Raw genomic sequence first — 21,696 nt, forward strand, 5'->3', positions numbered from 1 at the left:
AGGTTGTCTTGGTTTCAGTCTAACCGTCAGCTGGTTCTCGGAACGACCACTAGATGGAGCAGCTTGTGGTTTCTGAGGGGCCATACGTCAGATCAGTGTGAATTTGTAGTCCTGGACTTGTATCTCTTCTTGACCCAATGCACACTTGTGAACCGTAAAAGTTGAAGGGTCTGCAAATCTAGCCGGTGATCTGGCACAAGTAAATCTTCCTGTGCAAAACACAAGCTGTTAGGGGAATTCAGTCGAGAGTATACATTTAAATTTGACCTGTAATCTTCTCTCTCATAGTCCTTGCTACTAATGCTTCCTATTTGTCTGAAGAAGGGGTTCGGCCCGAAACGTTGCCTATTTCCTTCACTCCATAGATGCTGCTGCACCCGCTGAGTTTCTCCACCTGGACACCTTTCTTCATGAAGAAAATGCCTTTTGTCCAGTATGTCTCCACACTCCTTCCTGCTCACAGACTAAACTGTTTGTTAATTCACACTTTGATTAATTCAGACTTAATTCTGTCCCTCACAGAGATTTACTGTCCACTGTTCTTCAGCCCTTTGTTTAGTGTGTCTTTAAAATAAATAAACACTCCAAGCTCACAGTGAGCTTGTGTGCCTCTGTGTGTCTCTCTACAAAACAGTAATTCTATTTGAGAGAGCTGCATCTGCGCTGAGTTTTAACAAAGTCTGTTCTTTGTACTCTCGCCCATCTCTTTATTTTAAATGGACATTGAGCTGGTTTGATGGCACCCACTTCTATTTCCTTCCTGTTTGGGCCTCTGTTTATCTGGCAAAAAAGATCCCAAAATTAATCGGCAGCGCAAGTCCCACTGCAAAGACTGAGACAATCCTGGCACACATCACTCTGGCCCTGAGCTGTTGGATATACTGCTCCTCACATGAAACACTAAGCAACCCTACCCAAAAACCAACAAGCCTCTACTCCCAAATGGGCATTAAGGACCCCGCGTTCAGTATTTTGAGCAACCTCCCGAAGTTTCTCCCGAAGTCTATCTTTTTTGGACAGGTTTCAGTTTAGTTTAGTTTAGAGAAACAGTGCAGAAACAGGCCCTTCAGCCCATCGAGTCCGCGCCGACCTGCGATTCCCGCACACTAATACTAACACACACTAGGGACAATTTACAATCATACCAAGCCAATTAACCTACACACCTGTATGTCATTGGAATATGCGAGGAAACCTGAGAAAACCCACGCAGCTCACGGAGAGAACGTGCAAACTCTGCACAGACAGCACCTGTAGTCAGGATCAAACCCGAGTCCCTGACGCTTTAAGGCCGCAACTCTACTGCTGAGCCACTGGTTATTTATCTATTTAATTTCTATTTCTGGGACCTTGATTTATATACCTTTGGTGTATTTGCTATATAGTTGTGGCAACACTTCATTTCACCAGCTGAGGATGTGAGTTATAGTAAAAAAAAAGCCTTCCTTTAAGACATAGACGCCTGCTTTACGGGGAGGAAGGATTGTGTGAGGTTGAAGCGGTCTCAATCCTGGGCTTGGCTGTAATTCATGATAACTGTGGAATTGTCACTGTGGGTTACTAAAGGTGACGGAGTTCCATTTTACCTGTCTTGTTTTATTTCTCTTCTCTTGGTCTGTGAGAGGGGAGGAGGAGATTGCAGCTTCGAAACCTGATGATCTGTTGCGAGAATTGCTCTGGCCCATTGGAATCTCTCCACCCCCCCAGCAAAATGTCTGTAAACGAGCATTGTTAAAAACTGAACAGCAAGCTGGAATAGGTGCAGAGAAAATGTCAAAAAAATGAGATCACAAAAAATATGATCTCTGTAAATGTGATTAAGTTTGGCAAAATTAATGTGGGGAATTTTTAAATTCTTATTAATTATTGAACATTACCAATGAAGGTTTCCTATATTTTCAAAGGATGGGGTTGATTTTTTAAAGAATTTTAAGAATTGCCATCTTCCATATAACCACACCTTAAACTGTAACAAAGTAAATTGGCTAAATATTTCAAATACATTACATTTACAATGCAGAGGAACTGCGTGGAGGATGAACTGTATGTCTTGTTCCAATAATAACATCACCCATATGTATACTATCGTTAACATCTTTTAACATTTTCCTGACTTTTTGTTTACCCAAGAAAATTTGAAATTGATCCACATAGAGAGATGATAATATTTCTCACCGCAAATATTGGTCATAAATAAGTTTTAAGCACCATATAAGAGGGACAGAGAGAGAGCGAGAGAGAGAATGTGGGGGAAGGGGGGGGGGGGATAGAAAGAGAGAGCGAAATTGAGAGGAGGAGAGAAAGAGAGGAAAAGAGAAAAAGAGGAGAGAAAAAGAATGAAGGTGAGGAGAGAGGAAAAGAATGAGAAGGAGAGGAAAAGAGAAGGAAATTAGCGAAAGAAAGTGGTCAAAGGGAGACAAAAATACAGAGAAAGAGCACGGGAGAGTGAACATCCAGAGAGAACAGACGGGATTCTACAGTAACTTAGTCATCAAGGATGGGGGTGTCGATATCTGGGATGCATGAAAGGCCAGATCAGAAGCGATGGTAAGACTGCAAGGCAAAGAGGATTTGTGGAAGGTGAGGAGGGATTAGGTAGAGATAGTGGGGCACGATGGGTTGAATGGCCTCTTTCTCTGTAGTGTGACAATCTTCCATGATGTGCAGTGAGGTGGTTTGTGCTCATCTCTTCAAACAGCAGGATGCAAATTCTGAAAGTAACGAGTCTACTTTTGTCTTTCCCTCCCCCCCCACCCCGACAGCACACAGTGAGGATCCGAGGACAAGCCTGTACTTTGTGAATGACTCGTTGCAACAGGTGATCTTCTCCAGTTCGGTGGGCACGGTGCTGCCGTGCCCAGCTGCAGGCTCCGCGGGCACTGCCCTCCGCTGGTACCTGGCCACGAAAGACGACATCTACGACGTGCCCAACATCCGCCACGTCCACCTCAACGGCACCTTGCAGCTCTATCCCTTCTCGCCATCAGGGTTTAATAGCTTTATTCACGACAATGACTACTTCTGCACGGCTGAAAACGTAGCCGGCAAGATAAGGAGCCCAAATATCCGCGTCAAAGCAGGTAAGGCTATCTGGTCTGAAGAAGGGTCTCAACCTGAAATATCACCTATTCCTTTTCTCCAGAGATGATGCCTGACCAGCTGAGTTACTCCAGCATTTTGTGTCTATCTTCGGTTTAAACCAGCATCTGCAGTTCCTTCCTACAGCTAAACGATACTGTCACTCCATTTTGCAGCATGGTCTTTCCTTGTTTGAGTCGATCCTTGTTCGAGGTGTACTGTGGCCCTATCCCCGAACTCTACCTCCGCTACATTGATGACGGCATTGGTGCTACCTCCTGCACCCACACACAACGCACCGACTTCATCCATTTCACCACTAACTTCCATCCGGCACACAAATACACCTGGACCATTTCCGACATCTATCTACCATTTCTAGACCTCACTATCTCCATCGCAGGTAACAGACTACTGACCGACATCTACTACAAACCCACTGACTCCCATGGCTATCTGGACTACACTTCTTCCCACCCTGCTTCCTGTAAGGATTCTATCCCCTACTCCCAATTCCTCCGTCTACGCCGCAACTGCACCCAGGATGAGGTGTTCCAAACCAGGGCATCGGAGATGTCCTAATTCTTTAGGGAACGGGGGTTACCTTCTTCAACTATAGATGAGGCTCTCACCAGGGTCTCCTCTATATCCCGTAGCTCCACTCTCACTCCCCATTCCCCCACTTGTAACAAGGGCAGAGTCCTCGCTTGTCCTCACCTTCCACCCTACCAGCCGTCACATACACCAGATAATCCTCCAACATTTTTGCCATATCCAACGGGTTCCCACCACTGGCCACATCTTCCCATCTCCTCCCCTTTCGGCTTTCCGCAGAGACCGCTCCCTCCATAGCTCCTTGGTCAATTTGTCCCTTCCCACCCAAACCACCCCCTCTCCTGGTACTTTCCTTTGCGACCGCAGGAAATGCTACACTTGTCACTCTACCTCCCCCCTCAACTCCATCTAAGGACCTTTCTTTCCAGGTGAGGCAGAGGTTCACCTGCACCTCCTCCAACCTCATCTATTGTATCCGCTGCTCTAGGTGCCAACTGCTTTACATTGGTGAGACCAAGCGCAGGCTTGGCGATCGCTTCGCCCCGCACCTCCGCTCGGTCCGCATTAACCAACCTGATCTCCCAGTGGCTCAGCACTTCAACTCCCCCTCCCATTCCGAATCTGACCTTTCTGTCCTGGGCCTCCTCCATGGCCAGGGTGAGTCCCATTGTAAATTGGAGGAACAGCACCTCGTATTTCACTTGGGTAGTTTACACCCCAGCGGTATGAACATTGACTCTCCAATTTCAGGTAGTCCTTGCTTTCTCCCTCCTTCCCTCCCCTTCCCAGCTCTCCCACAGCTGACTGTCTCCGTGTCTTCCTTTCTTCTTTCCACGCCCCCCTTCCCCACCCCCACATCAGTCTGAAGAAGGGTCTCGACCCGAAACGTCACCTTTTCCTTTGCTCCATTAAATGCTGCCTCGCCCGCTGAGTTTCTCCAGCACTTTTGTCTACATTCAATTTTCCAGCATCTCCAGTCCCTTCCTCTAGCACAGACATGCTCCACGCATTGATAATTCACCAAAGTGAATAAAGTGAAATCAAGCTATTGTAATTGGGCGGCAGTGTCAGAGACCGCCACTTACTCTAGGGTTTAGCCTGGCTTTGTGAGCTGTGGTTTATGGTTGGCGATAGGAACCTCTTGATTAAATTATAGCTTCATTATTCATTCACTAATGCCCACTTTAGATTCCGTATCGTCTTAAAAGTGCCATTGAAAGACAATGACGGAGGAGCAGGAGTCTTTGTGATGACATTGTTCCATAATGTCACACCATTATGCAAATATAACGATGGAGTCATTTGAAAGGGTGCAGTGGGTTTATAAGGTCCAGTTTAGCGTGGAGCAAGCTGACAGCTGTTGGTGGACAGAAGCTTGAAAACTTTGTACGTTAACTCAGTCTAATCATTTGGTTGAGGCGTACAGCAAGTATGTAGTAGGTACCGCAGGATAGTGCTACTGCCTACAGCATCCTCCTCTACAGAATACTACTGCAGCATAGAATCAAGATCGCTGTTCTACCATGCGCATGCTGATTATCTATATTAAACTATAGATGCAGCATAGAAAGTGTACTGTCGGATTGCACCACAGCTTGGTTTGGGAACAGATCCCCCCACGACCACAAGGAATTGCAGAGAGTTGTGGATGTAGCCCAGTCCACCACTCACACCATCTATGCACTATCTGTCTCCATCAATACTTCACCGAGGATGTTATCAGGACTTGAGGGCTTGGGCTCCAGCGAGAGGCTGGGCTGGCTAGGACTTTATTCCTTGAGCAGTGATTTTATAGAGGTGTATAAGATAATGAGGGGAATAGATAGGGTAAATACACAGAGTATTTTACACAGAGTAGGTGAATCAAGAACCAGGTTTAAGGTGAGAGGGAAAGATTTAATAGGAACCTGAGAGATAGGTTTTTCACACAGAGGGTGGTGGGTATATGGAAGGTGGCAGTTGAGGCAGATACTATAACAACATCTAAAATATATTCAAACAGGTACATGGATAGGAAGGGTTTTGAGGGATATCGGGCAAGTGGAGGCAGGTGGGACTATTGTAGATGGGGCAAGTGGGTTGAAGGACTGCTTTCCATACTGCATGATGCAATGACTCTAAATATTGTTATATTTAGCTTGCCTCGACTACCTCCACTGGCCGCCTGCTCCATATGCCCACCATACTCCAGCAGTGTGTTCCAGATCCCAATCGGCAGGGGCCCTGGTAAAAAGTACATACAATTATGAGAGGTATAGATAGGGTGGACAGGCAGAACATTTATCAAGGATAGAAATGTCAAAGACTATAGGCAATCGAGCCCTTCGAGCCACTGCCATTCACTGTGATCATGGCTGATCATCCACAATCAGTTCCTGCCTTCGCCCCATATCCACTGACTCCGCTATCTTTAAGAGCTCTATCTTTTGAAAGCATCCAGAGAATTGACCTCCACTGCCTTCTGAGGCAGAGAATTCCACAGATTCACAACCCTCTGAGTGAAAATGTTTTTCCTCATCTCCGTTCTCGAGAGCACAGCTTTAAGGTGAGAGGGGCAAAGCATAAAGGAAATGTGCGAGGCAGGTTTTTTTTTTTACACATTGATTCTGCCGTCATGTGTCTTTATCAGAAATTGGCTGCCCCATTGTCAAACTCTCAAGTATGGGTGGGACCTTTTCCAGGTGTACTGCCATGAAATCCACATCATCATATGGTGGCTCAGTGATAGAGTTGCTGCCTTGCAGCGCCAGAGACCCGGGTCCCGGGTTCGATCCTGACTACGGGTGCTGTCTGTACGGAATTTGTACGTTCTCCCCGTGACCGGGGTGGGTTTTGTCTGAGATCTTCGGCTTCCTCCTACACGCCAAAGACGTACAGCTTTGTAGGGTGATTGGCTCGGTATCAATGTAAATTGTCCCTAGTGTGTATAGATAGCGTTAATATGCGGGGATCGCTGGTCGGTGTGGACTCGGTGGGCCTGCTTGTGCGCTGTATCTCTAAACTATACTAAACTGAATCATTTATCTCATGGCCAGCCAACTTCAGTAGCCTTCATGTTCATCGACAACACACGACTGGTTGGTTTTAACTGCACCATCTCGAGGTTTGTGGCCCATTTCAGGATGCTATTACACATTGATCCCAAGTCAATTTGAAATGTCTTTAATGACCCTTATACACTAAGATCTTGATATAGGTACATCGGCTGGGTGTTCCTGCTGCAGACTCAAACTCATTTGGCACCAGGCATATTATAAGCATGACCTACACAGCTCACTCTAGCTACCTTGTGGACATTTGAGGTCCTGTTCACTCATTGCGGAAATAATTTTGCATTCCACATCGCATTTTTTCCCCTTTTGCAGAATTGTTCTATTGTGACAACCATTGTTTCCGTCTAGAAAGCTTGCACCATCTGAGGAAGTTTAGCTTTATTTGTCCTTTTCTGCCTGTTCCCTTAAATGTCACCGCTTATACTTTCTGTAGTTTGCACATGACATTGAGCGCCTGTATCTGGATCGCACTACTACCTGCACATCTGTATATGTTTTTCTACAGTTAACTCCATCTTACATAGTAGCCATGCCCGCTGGCTGGACTATCCTGTGCCAGTTCTTCAAACCTGCAAAACTACAATTACCTGTCAAGCCTTACAGCTCAATTTAGAGGGTGTCAAAGGATTCTCTCTGCTCCCGGATGCATGTAGAGAATCGGGCTACTGGTTCATTTCTGCACAGTTTGCAATGTGGTTATAATGCAAGATCTCATTTGAGGGATTTTACATTGAAAATTCTAGTGCAACCCTGGGATTAAATTCAAACCTTCATCCCCTTTACTTACCACAGCAAAAACACATATTTGTCACAGCTTGGTAATGGCAACTGCTCTGCCCAAGACTGGAAGATATTGCAGCAAGTTATGAGCCCAGCCAAATCCATCACAGGATCCATCTTCTCCCCCCCTTCCCACCCCACGTCCCCTCTCCCGCCCCAATCTCCCATCAACTCCACCTCTACTTGTTTTCTTGGGAAAGCAACTAACATAATCAAGGACTGTTCACACCCCAGTCATTTTCTCTTCTCCCCTCTCCCTGCAGGTAGAACATGCAGGAGCTTGATCTCATATACCACCAGATTTCAGAACAGCTTCTTCCCCACTTCTATCACAATGGACCTTTCACCTTCTAGGGATGAAATCCCAATCTTCCAATCTACCTAGTTATATCCTTTGCACTTTTTTTCTGTACTTGGAACACTGTATTCTGCACTCTGTTTATTTTCTCTTTTGCGCTACCTTGATATACTCATTCATGAACGGTGTGATATGTCTGGATAGCTTTGCAATTCGCTGCATCTCAATGCATGCAACATTAATAAACCAATGCCAATACCAATATCAACACATGTAGAAGATCTTTATTTCACCAAATGGTTACTTCACAACTTCAACTACAGTAAATACAGTAAAGCACAGATGCTGCCTGACCCGCTGAGTTCCTCCAGCACATTGTTTTTTTTTACTCAAGATTTCAGCATCTGCAGTTCATTGTGTGTCTAGAATAAATTCACCTTACACACAGTGTTAATGTATGCCTGCTTTCGTTCAGTTTGAGTTCCGGGAGCTCCTTGTATGTTTATAATCTAGATATCAAACTGATTTACAGTTCCATTTTGGATTTGCAGATCAATTGGTGTTGAGGGGATTTGTTTCCTCCCAACATGAAGAATGGCTCATGGACTCGTGTTTATGTTCTTTATTTCCCTTCAGTTTTCAGGGAACCCTACACCGTACGGGTGGAGGATCAAAGGTCAATGCGTGGAAGCGTGGCTGTCTTCAAGTGCCTCATTCCTCCTTCGGTGCAGGAGTATGTTAGCGTTGTGTCGTGGGAAAGAGATACAGTCTCAATCATCCCAGGTAGGAACATGAGGAAAGGGAGATGCCTTAGACTTCCGAACCTAAACTGAGAGCATTGCAATGTGATATTCATTTGTCACAGTATGATAAATCTCTAGAATGTCAATCCCACAATGTTTGTGGTGAAACAACCTTGTGTTTATTTGATTGCATTTACATGATGTCTTGGTTTGACTGGAACATTGAATTGCAGTGCTCGTACATCTCTGGTATGTTCTCATGAACCTGACTAATAACTGATCTGTGGAAGGACCTGAGAAATTGCTTAGCTGGTTAACGTGCTGTGGCAGTACTGCACTACACGATGTTGTTCAGATGGTTGCCCCTTTCTCTTTGGTGATTGTAAGCTTGCATCTTGACCCTTTGTCAATGTTGTCTGAGCTGTAGATAAGAGCTCGGTTTATTCATTGCTTTTGCTTTTCAGGATTGTTATAATCTTCGCAAGGTTATGTGCACTGAGGAAAGATGCATGTTCATAGACTAAACTCGCGTAGACTGGCGTGTGTAAGTTGCATACAAGTAAATTGGCTACAATTACATTGACAAGTACATGAGCAGAGGGAGACCAAATGGGGGCTTTTTGCTGCTACCATACAGCCCAGAGAGGTGCAATGTTCATACACTATAGGAGTGGAATTAGGCCATTCGGCCCATCGGGTCTACTCTGTAAAGTCTTGCAAAGATGAAGAGGAGGAATTTCTTTCGTCAAAGGATGGTGAATCTGTGGAATTCATTGCCTGTGGAGGCCGTCAATGGATATTTTTAAGGCGAAGATTGATTACTAAGGGTGTCGGGGATTATGGGGTGAAAACAGGGGAATGGAGTTGAGAGGGAAAGATAGATCAGCCGTGATTGAATGGTGGAGTAGACTCAATGAGCAAAATGCCTAATTCTGCTCCTATAACATATAAACATGAACTTATGAACTGTTCCATTAGTCAGCTATTGGTCAGCTATCAGCTATCTTTATAAGAAAATGATCATCAACTTGTCTTTTTCCTTCTCTGTTTTAATTTAGTGTATGTATCATTTCCCCTTGTTTGGTGGAATGTACATTGTAAGCTTACCAGAGACCCTCTTGTGTGAAAAATTCCAGTGGTGCTTGGTTCTATTTGACAAGTGCAATCAATTCCCTCTCCCACTAAAGTAATTCTTGTAACTCGGCGTTTAACTGCGACAGAGATTTCCATTCAGTAAACAGTATCAAGCCATTATCAACACTTCCAGCACTGAGTGTTCGTTGGTTCTGCCAAAAGGCGAAGTGGAAAACAAAACAAGCTCCTCAAGAGGAAGCCAAGAGCAGTGTGACCCAGATGCATGTTTAGCTGCACCTTTCCCTTTGACTGCTATAGACCCGCGGACAAAGGTGGCTTTGAAGTGAGAAAAGCAAGAGATTTCCGTCTCACCCTTCAAAGCGTTATCGTGCCACGACATGACCGGACCTTTTGATGGCTGTAACTGTTGGTCCAGCAGTCATAGACTCTGTAACTGATGACTTGCAACCAGGTGGACCTTGGATCTCCAAGGGAACCTGAACTTTGCATTGTTCAACCTTGGTGTTCAAAAGTTTGGTGAACAATTGAACCAACATTTCTGCAGTGAAACCTGTTTAATTAAATACCGCTTTTAACAGAGGGATTCATCTGACTTTTCCAATTACCTACTGATAACCCACTCCAGTGCAGCAGACTCTCATTAAGTAAATTACAATCATGATACTCAGGCAGTTCTTAGCTGCTAGTCCACACCAGTTGGTTGTTGGTCATCCCTAATAGATCGACACATGCCCATCCACACCAATAGGCAGCAACCTCTGGCATTTCCACATCCTGAGAAACATAGAAACTAGGTGCAACAGTAGACCATTCGGCCCTTTGAGCCAGCACTGTCATTCAATATGATCATGGCTGATCATCCAGAATCAGTACCCCAGTCCTGCTTTCTCCACATATCCCTTGATTCCGTTAGCCCTAAGAGCTAGATCCAACTCTCTCTTGAATACATCTTTCAAACTTCAGGGAAGGAGGACGGCTGCCGTTACTTGGCCCAGCCTGCAAGTGACTCCAGTCCCCACCAAAGTGGTTCACGACTGGCCCCTAAGTGCCTGGCTACTCTCAACCTAATAATGGAAACATGGTTCAACATACGCTTCACTGAGGTGTCATTTGTGAAAACAAAATATGTATACCAAGACGCAGGAGGAGATGCTGGGAAGAGTTTGATGAAGGTGTTAGGATTTTTGAATGGTCACAGATGGAGAAGCAGAGCAGGAGACCTGTACAGCTGATGATTGTGTTACAAAAGGCTACGGGAAGGGAGGGGGGATATGGACAAGTGTCAAGGGAAAATGGTTCAGGGGGTTTCGAGGAATCCATATTTTAATGGAAGCAACAGTTACCACAATGTACTGCAGAACATTGCACAGGGTAAACTTTAGTTTAGTTTAGAGATACAGCCCGTCGACCCCCCTGGGTCCGAGCTCACCAGCAATCCCCGTACACTAACAGTATCCCGCACACACCTGGAACAAGTTACAATTTTTACCATGCCAATTTACCTACAAACCTGTACGTCTTTGGAGTGTGGGAGGAAACTGGAGCATCCGGAGAAAATCCACGCAGCTCACGGGAAGAACATACAATGTCCATACAGACAGCACCCACAGTCAGGATTGAACCTGGGTCTCTGGCGCTGTCAGGCAGCAACTCTATCGCTGCGTCACTGTGCCGCCCAGTCCAGTTTCAAGCTAGTTTTAGGTTAAAACCATCAACAGGCAGGAGAGAGCATCCAGCTCTGAAATGAGGGGACATTGGGCAGGGCCAGAGGCAGAGCAAAGCAGGAACACTGGGGCACTTGTTGAACTCTATCATTCCATTCTTTTAAATGACCCGGACCTCACTAATTCACAAAAGGAAGGGATGCGAGGATTGTCATTCAATTCTTTAAATGTTTTTTTTTTTCATTTGTCAGATGCTTGTTGGAGTTTTGCATTTTGATCTATATTCTGAGGATGGGAACTTCAAAAAAAAAATTATGAAAGGATTTATTGTCTTTGAAGACTTGGTCATTAGATTGGTTTAATGAATCTACTCAGTGATGTAGTCTGACCTCTTACTTCAGGTTCTGTTCTCGACTGCAATAAAATGAAGGTCTGTAGTTGATGTGAAAGGGTGAGGATCGGCTATGTTATCTTGGAGAAGTTTACTTGCTTTGATGGCAGTCACACTCCTATTGCCCCTGTCCCACTTAGGAAACCTGAACGGAAACCTGTGGAGACTTTGCGCCCCACCCAAGGTTTCCGTGCGGTTCCCGGAGGTTGCAGGTGGTTGCCGGAGGTTGCAGGTAGTGGAAGCAGGTAGGGAGACTGACAAAAACCTCCGGGAACCGCAAGGAAACCTTGGGTGGGGCTCAAAGTCTCCAGAGGTTTCCGTTCAGGTTTCCTAAGTGGGACACGGGCATAAGCATGACTAGTCCTATTCTAGTCTCTGAAATGGACTACTAGGCTGGTCTAGACTACTATCTACCTCTTTGGTAACACTCGGACTATGCTGGCTTTTCCTTGCACTAAACATTATTCCTTTACCATGTATCTATACATTTCATAACTGGCTCGATTGTAATCATGCATTGTCATTCTGCTGACTGCTTAGCACGCAACAAAAGCTTTTCACTGTACCTCGGTGCACGTGTCAACAAACTAAACTAAACCTGCGTACATAGCTCCACTTGTGTTCAAGAAGGAACTGCAGGTGCTGGAAAATCGAAGGTACACAAAAATGCTGGATAAACTCAGCGGGTGCAGCAGCATCTATGGAGCGAAGGAAATAGGCAACGTTTCTCCAGCATTTTGCGTACCTTACATAGCTCCACTTGTTTGTAAGATGATCTGTGAAGGCCAGTGTCCTCTTCAATCAATTACAAGCCAATGTTGTGCTTGCAGGGTATTCCGGAGATCCGTCTTGCGGGGAAATAAGGTGCAGTGTTTAGTTCAGTTTAGAGGTACAGGGTGGAATAAGGGCCTTTGGCCAAACGAGTCCATGCCAACCATCGATCACCCATTCACACACTAGTTCTGTGTTATCCCGCCCTGCACACTAGGGGCAATTTGCAGAAGCCAGTTTACCGACAACCCTGCACGTCTTTGGAATGTGGGGGAAACTGGAGCACCAGGCGAAAACCCACGCTGTCACAGGGAGAACGTACAAACTCCGCACAGACAGCACCATAGGTCAGGATTGAACCTGGGTCTCTGACACTGTGAGGCAGCACTATGTCACTATGCCACCATAGTGCTCTGGAAACAGAGGAAATAGGCTGAAGTAGTTGCTCCACCAGGGGGCTAGTATAGACTCATTTGGCTGAATGGCCTCTGCAATGCCAATATTATAATTGTCTGGAGGAAGAGGTACATGAAATGTCTGGTGGGGGAGTCTACGACAAAGGCCGACTGAGCAGTTGCTGACTTGCCTTTTTGAAGGCATTTGATCAACAACACTCTTTGTATCTCATTAAAACCGATGTTGCCTAACAAAAGAATTTAACATTCAGATCACTGGTTCAGTCTTTTCATACTCGCATGGGTTTATAGCGTACAACAGTTGACAGGCTAAGTGGCACTTGTTTGGAACGAGACTTGGTTATTTTGCTTATAAAAGATTTCAGTATCTTATTTCCACATGTCTGACCCTTTCAAAGCAAACATTATATTTCATTGAGCCTGCGACCTTCCACTCACTGTGTGTTATTATTTGGGAAGGTTTGCTTGTTGATACTGTGAAGGGAGAATAGGCAGATCGAATAATAGCTGATTCAATGCAATGGATTTAACATGGAAGGTAACTCTTCTCAGATGTGGTTCAGTGACAGTGCCAGAGACCCAGCTTTGATTCTGACCACGGCTGCTATCCATACAGTGTTTGTTTGTTCTGCCAGTGACCATGCAGGGTTTCTCCGGGTGCTCCGGTTTCCCCCCACACTCCTTTGACGTGCAGGTTTGTAGGTTAATTGGCTTCTGTAGAAATTGTCCCTACTAAGTAGGATAGAACTGGTGTGCGGGTGAACGCTGGTCAGCATGGACTCCGTGGGCCGAAGGACGTGTTTCCACGTTGTATCTCTAAATTAAGCTAAGATGCAAAGCTGTAAAAATGCCACACAACGTCATTGGAACCAACTCAATACTCGGAATCATTTGTCGTGACCATTGAAAGCAACATGTGTTTGTTTGTTGTTATACAGTCTCTGTATCCAGAACTAATCTTGAATAGGTCAACCAATTGGTGGCCTTGAGTTTGAATTAACTAGGTGTGATCTTTCTCTCTTGGTAGATAGAAGGGGACTGCAGAGGACAAGGATACTTAGAAGGGTTTCGGCCCGAAACGCCGCCTATTTCCTTCGCTCCATAGATGCTGCTGCAACTGCTGAGTTTCTCCAGTATTTTTGTGTACCTTCGATCTTCCAGCATCTGCTGTTCCTTCTTGAATACTTAGCACATTGTTACCTGCCCATTCAACAACCCTGCAAAAAGTGCCTAGTTTTAATTAGACGGCATGTGTAACCCATGCCTCTTGCTCACCCACTGCTTCATTGGACTATCGGCAAGGCACAAAATCTTCTGGTCTGTTTGCTGGCTGTAGCAGGGGCCGCACAGTGGTGCAGCGGTAGAGTTGCTGCCTTACAGCACCTGAGACCCACATTCGATTGATAGACAATAGACAGTAGGTGCAGGAGCAGGCCTTTTGGCCCTTCGAGCCAGCAATGTGATCATGGCTGATCATCCCCAATCAGTACCCCTTTCCTGCCTTATCCCCATATCCCCTGACTCCGCTATTTTTAAGAGCCCTATCTAGCTCTCTCATGAAAGCATCCAGAGAACCGGCCTACACCGCCCTCTGAGGCAGAGAATTCCACAGACTCACAACTCTCTGTGAGAAAAAGTGTTTCCTCGTCCCCGATCGTGACTATGGGCGCTGTCTGTACGGAGTGTGTACATTCTCCCAGTGACCGCGTGGTTTTCTCTGGGTATTTGGGTTTCCTCCCACACTCCTAAGATGCGCGGGTGTGTAGGTTAATTGTTTTCTGTTATTGTCCCTAGTGAGTAAGATAGAACTAGTGTATGGGTGATCATCTGTCAGCCTGGACTTGGCAGCCAAATTCATTTCACTGCACCTTCGGGTGTATGTGACGAATACAATTGACTTTGACTTTGACTTTGACTTTGGCGGGCGAAGGAACAATTTCCATGCTCTATCTCTAAACTAAATTAGTGATAAGCCATAGCAGAATTACTTGGTTCCTTCATGACAACAGCTTTTTCAACAATTGTGCTAACTTGCAAATATAGCAGGTGACAACATTCTTGTCAGTGTTTGTCTAATAAATTTATGTTGAATGTACGAGGCTTATAGTAGGTGAAATGCCCAAATTCCTTGCACAGGTGCTGCATTGTAAATGACAAATGGAGGCAATTATAATCAAAACACAAAGTGCTGGAGGAACTCAGTAGACCAGGTAGCATTTGTGGAGGTAATGGATAGGTGGCATTTTGGTCGGGACCTTTCATCAGAATGATTCCGACCGACCAAAGAGGTTTCCGGACCATTCCTTTCACCGATGCTGCCTCGCTCGCTGAGTTCCTCCAGTAATTTGCGTTTGGCTCGAGATTCCTGCATCTGCAGTTCCTTGTGTCGCAATGCTGCTATAATGTATGCTACACAGACTTCCATGATCACTTCCAATGGTTGCTTTCACAAGTTTTCTGAAGCAATTTGGGATTCTAAATTTGTCAGCTTAATGGTCTCTTAAAGACGAAAGAGCATCAGGACCATGGTAAACAGTTCTCTGCAGTTGTATTTTGATTCAGCTGGTCGTTCCATTCTATGTCAATGCAGGGTTGGAAAAAGATATCTGTAGCTTTGAGTGTTGTTGTAGTCCAGCTAGACAGAGGAAACTTGCAAGTGGGATCAAATATTGAATTAAACATTCATTTTACATCAGTGCTATAAATAAAGCTACAAACTATAATCACACACCTGGGATTTTGGATTCAGTCACAAAGAGATGAAATTTGATTGGCTACAGAGCCTCCTTTGAGGATATCAGACATGATTTCTCATTGAGTGTTGTCAAGGTGATAGGATCTTAGAATCTCAGGAGGAGACTATTTGGCCCATGGGGCTTGTTCTAGCCCTGTGAAAGAGCTGGCAGACTAGGAACACTCCCTTGTGCCTTCCCTGTAGTCTGGCACTCCCCCCCCCCCCCCCCCCCCCCCCCCCCCCCCCCCCCCCCCCAAGTATCTTTCTTCAAAAATAGACACAAAATGCTGGAGTAACTCAGCAGGACAGGCAGCATCTCTGGATAGAAGGATTGGGTGACTGAAGAAGACCTTCAGTCTGAAGAAGGTTCTTGTCCCGAAACGTCACCATTCCCTCTATCCAGAGATGCTACCTGTCCCGCTGAGTTACTTCAGCATTTTGTGTCTTTCTTCAGTTTAAACCTGCATGTGCAGGTGCATTCCTACAATATCTTCCTTCCAATCTCTTCCTATTACAAAGTTCCCATTGACATTTATCCTTCCATTACAATGCTTCGGTTACATATTTGTTTTCTAATCTCTCTCCTGGTTGATTTGCCAAAGACCTAAGATCTGTGCCTTGTGATTATTGACCCATTTTCTACTGGGAACAAGTGTGTAGATTTCAACATACGTCCCCGGGGAGGAGGGGAGAATGGGGAAGGGCAGAAATGAATATGAACTGCTCCCACTGCTCCTACAATCATTTGGGATTGTGCATGGGGTGTAATGCTTTGGAACAGTGTGTCAGGGAAAGGAGAAAGTATTATGGTCCAGCCATATCACTGTAATGATCTATGAGCTTACGTTTCAGCACATTGAGTTTAGACAGGATGATTAAAGACCAAGACCAAAGGTGAAGTCTATCAGTTGCCCGGCCTATTCTCAGTTTGGCAAGACAGTAGGCATGTGTGTCCATTATTGTTTAATTAATTACCTGAAGACCTGGAATAATAGTACTTGCGAGTACCTAGAACGCAGTCATTAAAAGAGGGGCAGGTTCCGACTTGCAGTTACTAACGCTGAGACCTTGTGCACAATGATCTGTTATTCCTAACGCTCTTGTTTTGGCTCTTCCCTCAGCCCTTGAGAGTTCGGCGGTTTTGTTTACTGCTTTTACATTAAGAAGCAACAAGAGTGTTATTCCTTGTGCTCGCCCGCACGGCATCCAGCATTATTTAGTTTTTAGTTTAGAGATACCGCGCAGAAACAGGCCCTTCGGCCCACCGAGTCTGCGCCAACCAGCGATCCTTGCAAACTATTGCCCCTGTCCCACTTACGAAACCTGAACGGAAACCTCTGGAGACTTTGCGCCCCACCCAAGGTTTCCGTGCAGTTCCCGGAGGTTCTCAAAGGTTTTTGCCAGTCTCACTACCTGCAACCACCTGCAACCACCTGCAACCGCCGGAAACTGTACGGAAACCTTGGGTGGGGTGCAAAGTCTCCAGAGGTTTCCGTTCAGGTTTCCTAAGTGGGACAGGGGCATAACACTATCTTACACACACTGGGGACAATTTACAATTTACAATTATACCAAGCCAATTAAGCTACTGACCTGTATGTCTTTGGAGTGTGGGGGGGAACCGGATCTTCCTGGAGAAACCCCACATAGGTCATGGGGAGAACGTACAAACTCCGTACAGACAGCGCCCGTAGTCAGGATTGAACCCGGGTCCCTGGCGCTGTAAGGCAGCAACTTTGCCACTGTGACACTGTGCCTGCACTATTGTGGTACACTGTACACATCACTAGACTGGCAATCCAGGGACTTCAAGTGATCAGGAGTCATGAGTCAGTGCAGACAATGGGCCAAAGGGCTTGTTCCTATGCTCTGTGACTCCATTAATTTAAGTCCCACAGTGTCAGGTGGAGTGTCTAAATTCAGTTTACACAACTGTCAGCATGGGGTAAGTTGGGCCGAAGAACCTGTTTCCATATGGCATGACTCTCGGACAGTACATTGTAATTAAAAAGCTCCTGCCATCATTGATGATAACAAGACTTCAGGATTTTCAACATCCTGTTTTCTTTTACTGCTGCCTGGATTAGAGGGTGTTACCTATAAAGTGAGTTTGGAACGCAATCTGAAACGTCAGCTATCCATGTTCTCCAGGGATGCTGCCTGACCCGCTGAGTTACTCCAGCATTTTGTGTCCATCTTTGGGCAATCTTGGATTGTTTTCTCTGGAACATCGGAGGTTGGAAGCCAGATAGTATCCAAAAAGACGAGGGCTGTCGATAGGGTAGACAGGCAGAACCTTTTTCCCTGGTAGAAAAATCAAAGACTAGATGGCACGAGTATTAAGGGGAGAAGGACAAAGATTAAAGATTGAAGCTCCCGTGTTAGAGTGTTCAAAGCTCCTGCATCGGGCGGTCGAAGCTCCTGTGCCTTGGAGCTCCCGGAGTAGGTCTTTAGCTAGGTACCGCGAGTTCCACGATGTTAGGACCCAGTGTGGATGGAGATACGATACGTTTAAAAAATCGCAAGTCCGTCGAGGTAAGAGACTTTTTTTAATGTTTCCCCCCCACCCCTCACCCACCCCCCCACATAAAACAGAGCTAAAGAACACTAAAACATACATTTACCAAATACTATAAACAATAAATAAGGAATGGACGAGACGAACTGTTGATGAGGCAGCCATTGCTGGTGCCACCCTGTGTTTCATACGCTGGGGAAAGTAGGAAGCCAAAGGTTCAGAACAACCTTGCGCCTTTTTCCTTATAGAATAAAAACCATTTAGTCCCATTCCTTCCTATTTATTAGCATTTTTTTGAGGTTTGGTGACGTAAATAGGACTGGGAAAGTTATACATACGAAAATTAGAATGACTAATAATATGAATGAAGCACCTTTTGAAATTACGAATAAGCTATGTCAGTAAGGGCCCTGGGGTTAGAATATCTGACTGCTTTTTGATTTGAGCGTGGGTGTGCGGAATGGGGCATTAAGACGGGGGCATTAACTAATGTGGAGTATTTCCTGCTGTAAAGCAACCTTTGCAATCAAATGCCAGCGGAATAACATTTGTGTTTAGATCTTTTACGCATTCACCAAATTTAATTTAATGATTAATTTGTGAAAAACATGCAGGGTGCCCAGAAGCGTTACAATTTTCTGACAATTCTTTAGATGCCTTCAACCTTCCTAATCCTGCAGTAATTTGAAAACGGAAGTATTACTGGTGGATCACACGTGGCGATCACAGTGAGCTGGGGAACAGTTGTGAGGGAATCAAATTGTGAAAAATTACCTTTGTTTAGCTCAATGTTCCCAAGAATCAGACTGAAAACTGTGACTTTTATTTCTGTAAGGTGCACATTTTTTAACCTCCATTTCTGCAAAAACAAATATTGGAGGCAGGTCCAATATAGATGAGGAATCCCAAACTAACTGCTAGAGCTGCTCCTTCACAGCGCCTAGAAACATAGAAAATAGGTGCAGGAGTAGGCCATTCGGCCCTTCGAGCCTGCACCGCCATTCAATATGATCATGGCTGATCATCAAACTCAGTATCCTGTACCTGCCTTCTCTCCATACCCGCTGATCCCTTTAGCCACAAGGGCCACATCTAACCCTCTTAAATATAGCCAATGAACAGGCCTCAACTACCTTCTGTGGCAGAGAATTCCAGAGATTCACCACTCTGTGTGAAAAATGTTTTTCTCATCTCGGTCCTAAAAGATTTACCCCTTATCCTTAAACTGTGACCCCTTGTTCTGGACTTCCTCAACATCGGGAACAATCTTCCTGCATCTAGCTTGTCCAACCCCTTAAGAATTTTGTAAGTTTCTATAAGATCCCCCCTCAATCTTCTAAATTCTAGCGAGTACAAACCGAGTCTATCCAGTCTTTCTTCATATGAAAGTCCTGACATCCCAGGAATCAGTCTGGTGAACCTTCTCTGTACTCCCTCTATGGCAAGAATCCTGACCTAGGGTGCTGTCTGTGTGGAGTTTGCATGTTCTCCCTGTGACGGCACTGGTTTCCTCTGAATGCTCCGGTTTTCTCCCACGTCCCAAAGATGTAGGATTATAAATCTATGTCTTAAACATTTCCATTGTACCTGTGCCCATATTTCTGCCACTGTGACCAAGTACTTCCTTATTTTACATAACGTAGTTATGTAATTTAAATATTGTGGGGCTTTGATTTGAATTCTTCCAATAGACTAAATGACCTCCATATATCTACCTGCTGATTCTTTATTAAACATCTCAGCTAACTCCTTACCCCAAACTACTATGCTGAAGTGAGTATATCAGATTTGTACAACTTATCCTCACAACTTTAATCCGTTTAAGTCCTGCTATATTGTCGATGAATCTTTGCTGTTATCTCTGCCAAGGTCAATATATCCTTCCACAATGTTGATGCTGGTTTCACTGCATACTGAGTTAATTGACTTGAGTTGATCAATTTTATTCCCTCGAAGTCCAGGCTCCAAGACATTCATCTCGTTTGATAGTCTGATTCTCTTCAGGTGAATGCATGCACAATACAATGGGCCTGCCTTCTCCCTCTTGAAACAGACAGAATTTGGCTTTGCAGGCTACCACCAACCTTCACTTCCTAACATTACCAAATGAAAACAGATTCCTTGGTTTGTAAAACAGATTTCTTGATTAGTACAGGTGTCAGAGTTAATGGGGAGAAGTCAGGAGAATGGGATTAGGAGGGAGAGATAGATCAGCCATGTCTGAAGAAAGGTCTCGACCCGAAACGTCACCCATTTCCTTCTCTCCAGAGATGTTGCCTGTCCCGCTGAGTTACTCCAGCATTTTGTGTTTACCTTTGATTTAAACCAGCATCTGCAGTTCTTTCCTATCCATGATTGAATGGCAGAGTAGACTTGATGGACCACGTTGCCTAATTCTACTCCTATCACTTATTTTAACCAGAGATATAAGGAACTGCAGATGCTGAAATCTTGAGCAAAATGCAAAGTGCTGGAGTAACTCAGCGGGTCAGACAGCATTTGTGGAGGGATCGGGCAGACAATGATTAGGCTTTCGAAGAAAGATCCCGATCTGAAACATCGTTTGTGCCTTTTCCTCCACAGATGCTGCCTGACCTGCTTAATTCCACCAGCACTTTGTGCGTTAATTTTTATTATTAAAAAAAAAACACATGCTGTTGTGTGCATGTCATGTTGTGTGGGGGCTAAAAAAAACCAGTTGAAACCGGCAAATATAATTGTTAATTATCTTGTGTTATAGAGGTACAGGTGGCTGTTTCTTTTTTAATTTGAAATTACCAGAACATTTGCAGAAAATGCAAAGGAATAATACAATAGACCAAAACATTGAACACGAGTATGTTGCGAGGCAGATGTAGCCATTTTGATGATTACTTGTGTTCCATGACTGTTTATAAGTGCTTAAAAAAAAAACCTTTTGATGTGTTTTGTTATGAGGATGTAGGATGTAGCCTTTACAGTCTTCACAGCCTATAAAATGGATGCTTCTTGGACAAGAGAATGATGGTTGTGGGGTGATGAGAAACCAGTCCTTTTAATTTAGGGAGTATTCCTGTTTATACTGAGTTCATTTGCGATGTCGCTCTTCATTTGCTATGTCGCTCTTCATTTGCTATGTCGCTCTTCCAGGGAGATGCTAAATGCATTTCGTTGTCTCTGTACTGTACAATGACAATGACAATTAAAATTGAATCTGAATCTGAATCTGAATTGAATCTGAATCTTCAGATGATAAATAATTGTATGAAATATGACTTTATTCCTGTAGCAAGGTGGCAGAATGGTGCAGCTGGTAGAGTTGCTGCCTCACAATTCGTGTAAAGGTTTGCACATTTTCCTGGGACTGTGTGGGTTTCCTCAGGGTGCTCCAGTTTCCTTCCTTCCACATCCCAAATGAAGGTTTACAATAGTTCGCTGTAATTTGCCCTTCAAGTAGGGCAACACGGTGGCGCAGCGGTAGAGTTGCTGCCTTACAGCACCAGAGGCCCGCGCACGATCCTGACTACAGGTGCCGTCTGTACGGAGTTTGTACATTCTCCGGGTGCTCCGGTTTCCTCCCACACTCCAAAGACATACAAGTTTGTAGGTTAATTATCTTCA

The 21,696-nt window shown here is 44.8% G+C and overlaps 1 protein-coding gene across 1 annotated transcript in view; it reads left to right on the top strand.

The window, feature by feature from the left end:
• Positions 1 to 21,696, top strand: part of LOC129712347 (cell adhesion molecule DSCAML1) — a 463,662-nt gene that overhangs the window by 36,294 nt on the left and 405,672 nt on the right. Inside the window, 2 exon segments of the mRNA XM_055660700.1 lie at positions 2,763 to 3,080; positions 8,401 to 8,547. Of these exon segments, the coding sequence (XP_055516675.1) occupies positions 2,763 to 3,080; positions 8,401 to 8,547 (465 nt within the window).

The sequence above is a fragment of the Leucoraja erinacea genome, chromosome 32, assembly GCF_028641065.1.
Source record: "Leucoraja erinacea ecotype New England chromosome 32, Leri_hhj_1, whole genome shotgun sequence".
In the NCBI taxonomy this organism is placed as follows: domain Eukaryota; kingdom Metazoa; phylum Chordata; class Chondrichthyes; order Rajiformes; family Rajidae; genus Leucoraja; species Leucoraja erinaceus.